The 6,113-nt window shown below is 38.3% G+C and overlaps 1 protein-coding gene across 1 annotated transcript; it reads left to right on the top strand.

Annotated features, from left to right (window-relative positions):
* The first annotated feature begins 3,447 nt into the window (after nucleotides 1-3,447).
* On the top strand, nucleotides 3,448-6,113 carry LOC126604247 (uncharacterized). Its single transcript, XM_050271423.1, has 5 exons — nucleotides 3,448-3,678; nucleotides 3,879-4,818; nucleotides 4,932-4,985; nucleotides 5,202-5,386; nucleotides 5,772-6,113. Exons 2-5 carry the CDS (start codon nucleotides 3,951-3,953, stop codon nucleotides 5,859-5,861), a joined length of 1,197 nt encoding a protein of 398 aa, XP_050127380.1. The 5' UTR covers nucleotides 3,448-3,678; nucleotides 3,879-3,950; the 3' UTR covers nucleotides 5,862-6,113.

Here is a 6,113-nt window from a genome sequence, read left to right as displayed (position 1 = left end):
TTCTGGTTTGATTAAAAGAATCCGTGCAATAAATAAACTTAGTGGCTAACTAGTTAGAATAATGGCTAATTGTACTACTTTGTGAAAGTTTTTTGGACTTGTGCATGACCTCAATTTTTAAAGTAAAAGGAGGACTGTTTGACAGTGATACAGGAGATCAACTTGCGAATGTAAGGATGGAGATTATGACTAATCAAATAAGGATCTATACGGCTATTGCACATTCACATAAGGAATAGTTGATATGTCTCTGGAAAGATTTGTTGCATACAATTTTCTAGAAACGTACCACTATCGTAAATCTTTATTATTAGTTTCGATATGCGAGATTAGTGGGAGTGTTCAAAGAACATGTAGCAAACATGGGTGTGCATGATAGTTTTGATTATGTAGGAATGTGGGAGTAAAACGTGCTACTGCATGAATTATAACTATGTATTAGTATTGCTGCGAGTTTGTGTTTTGTTGTTTCATTCAAGCTTATATTCAATTGACACTAGGGTTATTGATTCAAACTTATTTAAAGCACTTAATGTGGCCAATGATTGTTCCAAAGAACATATTGGATAAGTTTGTTTTGTGCAGGAAGCTAGAAAATCAACTCGAAGTCCAGTGTTTAAGGATGAAAAGCTCTAAAGATAAGTCTGATTAAAGTGCACTGGATAGATGAGTGTGTAAGGAAAAGGTGTGATAATTGTAGTGATTAATGAAGTATGGATTGTACATATATGCATATGTCATTGACATCATACAGTGCGATTTTTAATATCGTGATTTCATGGGTGCATGCAGTATTGATACATGCATTGTATTATGGAGTTCGATTTTCAAATGGTTACTGGTAGATGTGTATAGGATATGGATTGCGTGAAACTCATGGTGATCACTTAGGAATGATTTATTATGAACATGTTGTTTCAAATCACAACTAGTTAACGTCCAAGTGGAAGAATGCAAGAATCATAATTGGACTCAACTAGTAGTGATAAAGGTGTGTCAACATGTTTGAAATTATAAATCAGTTAGGATTTTGTATACGTGTAAAACTGTAGACATCGAAATTGCGGTGAAATAAATGTTCACCAACGCATTAAAATTTTGACGTGTCAAGGCATACATGGCATATGCCACATGTCATACAAATTGTACACATGGTGTGTGACTCAACAAAATAAAAAGAAATACCCTTGGAGGATTACACAAGTTTTTCTTCTCATTTTGGGCAATGACAAGGCAAGCACATTTCAATCCATTGAAGATCAATACAAGGTTTTCTTCTCATTTTGGGCAATGACAAAGCATGCACATATCAAGTTTAAAATGATATTAAGTGGAAAATTAGGCCATAAAATTACCACTTCAAGTTTAAAATTGTATTAAGTGGGAAATTAGGCAATGGTGCTTGGAAAAGAAAAAAATATTTTGTGGTGGTGATTCATTCTCAAAGCCTATAAATAGGCTTCTACATCAAGGTATCATGAACCAATTCACAAATACATTTCTCTACTCCCAAAATGGAAGAGAATACTCCCCACACATCCAAAATCCTTGAAGCTTTGAAACTCTAAAGCTTTCAAGCATCCAACCTCCCAAATTCAAGCAAATCCCGAAGGATCAAGAAAGCCCTCTTCGTTCTTCGTCAAATCCTCCTTCAAGATCAAGCCCTAACGGCCCTTGAAGAAATTTCTCCTTCAAAGATCAAGCCCCAACGGCCCTTGAAGAACTTCCACCAATTCAAGATCAAGCCTCGACGGCCCTTGAAGAAAGTGTTCAACAAATCCATACAACTGTTCATCCTAAGATCAAGCCCCGACGGCCCTTTTGGATCAACAACATCACCAAATCCACATAACTGTTCATCCTAAGATCAAGCCCCAACGGCCCTTTGGATCAACAACATCAACAAATCCATACAATTGTTCATCCTAAGATCAAGCCCCAACGGCCCTTTAGATCAATAACATCAACAAATCCACACAACTGTTCATCCTAAGATCAAGCCTCGACGGCCCTTTTGGATCAACAACATCACCAAATCCACATAACTGTTCATCCTAAGATCAAGCCCCAACGGCCCTTTGGATCAACAACATCAATAAATCCACACAACTGTTCATCCCAAGATCAAGCCCCGACGGCCCTTGGATCAACAATCATCCATCTTCAAGATCAAGCCCAAAAGCCCTTGAAGATCCGTTCATCATTATTCTTCAAGATCAAGCCCCGACGACCCTCGAAGAAAGTGTTCTTCGTTCATCGTTCTTCCAAGATCAAGCCCCGACGGCCCTTGGATCAACAATCCACCAATTCCAAAGGCCCTTGAAGAACTTCCACCAATTCAAGATCAAGCCCCGACGGCCCTTGAAGAAAGCACCATCGTTCATCATCCGTTCATCCAAGATCAAGCCCCGACGGCCCTTGGATCAACAAACATCAACAAATCAACACATCCAACCGTTCTTCAAGATCAAGCCTAAAAGCCCTTGAAGATCCGTTCATTACCGTTATTCAAGATCAAGCCTTAACGGCCCTTGAAGAAACACTCATCCTCAAGATCAAGCCCCAACGACTCCTTGAAGATCCGCTCAAATCCACCTTCAAAGATCAAGCCCACGGCCCCTTGAAGAAACTTCCAACAGTTCATCCAAGATCAAGCCTCGACGGCCCTTTGGATCAACGAAACATCCACAAATCAACACCTTACGGAGATCGAATCAGAGGATCAAGTTAAAAGAGATCGTAACCCAACAAATCCATTAACACCAAAATATTATTTTGTGCACGTTGTTCTTGTCTCTTTCGTTTCAGGAATTTTCCGTGTTCACAAAAACCATGTCCTATAATTGAGGAGTTACATCCATTGTGCTTTGCATTTTGAAGCATGTATTAGAACTACTTCCTCCACTATTGGAACTAAAAGCAACGGCTCTATAACCAACCTCTACGATGGATGGAATGTGGGTAACCTTGCTTTATTTAAAAAAGGATTCTCTGCTCACAGAGAAACTATTCTTCATTTGGGACTATCACCATAAGAATATACAGGTCTCCAAGTGAGTAGAAGAGTCTCTTTACATCGTGTTCGTGGGCTCTTCAGGTAAGGTTTCACTAATCTTGATGCGTTGTGTTCTAGGGTTTACTATTAGCTATTAGGGTTAATTCCAACAATAGTTTGATATGTCACTTATACGCTAACTTTATTTTGTCACCTTAGAGACACACATACATCACCTTGATTCAAAATCATGATTTGTCAACTCACTCTAACATTATGAAGCTTGTCGTCCAATAATCACATGACTCATTTTTAGAAATAACTTGTATGATATTGTTGGATGGAAAACTTGACGTTGTTAGAATGACATTCCAAGGTGAGAAGATGAATTATATATAATATCATATCGATTGTTTTTTTTTTCAATTTTCAAAATTTAAAAGGGAGGAGAGAGAGATGCCCCATTTAGTAGTGGCGTTGGGCGACACTTTGCTGAAGTTTTCAAACTTAGGAGGGCGGGTCCGGGTCAGGCTGAATCGACTCCCGCCTCAACACATTTTGAGTTTTAGTTTAATTCCCCTTACTCTTCTTTAATTTAAAACCCGCCCACACTTGTCCATTTCCAGATCCTCACTCAGATTTCTTCCATCTCAATCACCAAACATTTCCCAGATTAAAGAAAGGTCAGTAATTTGTTTATCCCCTAATCACGTTTTCTACTTTCAATTTTGTTTTTTCATATCTAGTGTTTAATCTCCAGTTGGGATTTCCTAATTTTTCACTAATATGCAGCTTTTTTTTTTCTTTCAAATTTATGGTGTTTCCTCTTTGTAATTGACTAATTTGCTTTTCGGATTTTCCTTTTTTGTTTCCTTTGGATCAGAAGTTGGAGAATCCATTGTTTTTGGCGTGCAGGAGAATTGGGGTTTTTAGGGTTTCAAGATTTTGAGGTTGAATGCTTAATTGGCTTGATTATATTTCGATTTTGTTTATCCTTTTGCAACCGAATTGCACTATGAGTAGTGATAATTCAACCGATGGGTCTTGCAAATCCCGACGGGTTCTCAGTGATTTGACCAACCGGCCCATAAAAAGGGGGTTTTCGATGGTTTCAGCTGCTTCGGGTGCTAAATCTCGAGATGAGTTTGGTAAAATTGTTGATTTGGAAAATAGGAGTTCGAAATTTGCAAAGCAATTGTCTTTAGGGGTTGAGGATTTAGTAGGAGAGAAATGCAAGACCAAAACTGGAGCAGATTGTAACCCTGAAGCTTTGTCTTCGCCTAAGGGCACACAGGAATCAGTGTTTTCGCCTACTTATAGTGACATTGATGATTCGTCGAATGACAACAGCGATTCTGTTACCTTGACTATGTCAAATGATATGGGGGAAAGGTCCAGTGACAGTGGAGCTAATGCGGGCAGTGCTCTAGAAGTCAGTGATGCATTGATGGATAATTGCTCGTCCATTGCTTCAATTTCAAAATGCTCAGGAATGAGTAAGAAAGACTGTTGTGGTGGTGGGGGGAAATGTCAATATGATAAACCCGGACATATTTCAGAAGTTAATCAAAGCGGTCCTCTATATGAAGGATTAGTCACTGTTGTTCGCGGTAATAACGAAAAGGATCTTGGAGGTGGTAAAGTGGCAACAACCAAATATGATTCTAATGAGTGGTCGAGGTTGCCTAGGTCGCAAAGTTGCTCAAAATCCCACGAATTCAAAAAGTTGGAAAGATGCACGACTCTTAAAGGTGGTGGCAGTGCTGATTTGAATGTAGGTGATGACTTGCTCAAAGATTGCTCTTGTTCGTTTTGCTTGAAAGGTATGACAATTTACAACTCCTTGTTATGTTAGTTTTTATACCTGCTTGCTTGTGAGGTGGAAGTTCAAATGTTGACTGAAATAAGTTTGGTTCTTTTGCAATCTGACAATCAGCTGCTCACATCTTGTCGGATCTCCAATACCAGGATATCAAGGGTCGAATTGCTGGTGAGTTTGTGCAGAATGTGTAGGAAATGATGCTATTGTGAAACATCTTAACTTGTTTTTTGAAGTTGCTTTTTCTTTCCTTTCTGCAATACTTTTACTATTCATTAATTCGATTTTTGCCTTTCATTTGACGGTAAGTTTACGTAGAGTAGACATTGTTTTTTTCGTTTACTTTGAAATAGTTTATTGTTCGTTAATTTTACATTTTATCTTTAGCATTGAAGAGGAGTAAAAAAGAAGCGAGCGTATTGGTTGAGAAAAGTGTCAGGGGGAAGGAGATTAATACTAAGGGCCAACTACACCCAAACAAAGCGTCAAAAAGTGAATATGATCTCTCGAGTCAGTGGAGATCACTCTTTCTTAACATGAAGGATGTGCTTGTTCATGAAAGCAACCATCTTGTGAGTATAACTTTGTTTACTATGATGGCCTGGCTTGCACTTTCTTTGGGAAGAAACTTTCTTATCGTTTTTATTTTACCTATCTTGGAGAAATCTTTCACATTTGCCTCTATTTCAGTTTTATGTTAATGATCCATAGCCTTTTGATCAATGAACCTTAATTAATGAAACTTTAGTCTGTAACATGAAGTCCCACATCCTATTGCTGGCCATAAGGCAGTGGAGGAAAACCTGGATTCGACTAATTAATTTGTGGTATAGCAGTGTTAGTAGTCAGCCTAATTTTGTAAAATCTTTGTATTACAGATTAGATTTATTTTGCTAACTAGTGACTTTTCCTTTTGGGGATCTTAATGTGATTTATTCTCTGGTTTCTGTTTGGCAGGAAGACTGTTATGTCGCACTAAAAAATTTGAGGGACAACTGCAAGACGGAACTTGAAATTACCAGTGGAATGCCTTCCGAGAAACAATAGCCTGTTTCCACTTTCCGGTGCTTGTGTTATTGTCAGATTGTTTGTCACTTTAGTGTGTCTACTTGTGCATGTGTACCCATGGATTCATGTAATGTTGTTTGAAGACTGTTTTCCTCCCCAATTTCAAAACCCAGGAGGCCTGTTTTCTTCGTCTTACCATTTTTCCTAATAAGCCGTAAACGTTCATCAAATTCGTGTAATATTCATTTAGATTATTCCTTGCTTGGGCAAACCTGTCTCGAAGCATTATCA

This window comes from Malus sylvestris, chromosome 15 (assembly GCF_916048215.2).
Source record: "Malus sylvestris chromosome 15, drMalSylv7.2, whole genome shotgun sequence".
NCBI lineage: Eukaryota > Viridiplantae > Streptophyta > Magnoliopsida > Rosales > Rosaceae > Malus > Malus sylvestris.
This window is presented reverse-complemented; position numbering and strand designations above follow the sequence as displayed.

Coding starts and splice junctions, on each gene's coding strand:
- LOC126604247 (XM_050271423.1), top strand. CDS start 3,951: ATGCTTAATTGGCTTGATTATATTTCGATTTTGTTTATCCTTTTGCAA. Junction 4,819..4,931: donor TTGTTCGTTTTGCTTGAAAG/GTATGACAATTT, acceptor TCTGACAATCAG/CTGCTCACATCTTGTCGGAT. Junction 4,986..5,201: donor TATCAAGGGTCGAATTGCTG/GTGAGTTTGTGC, acceptor TTTTATCTTTAG/CATTGAAGAGGAGTAAAAAA.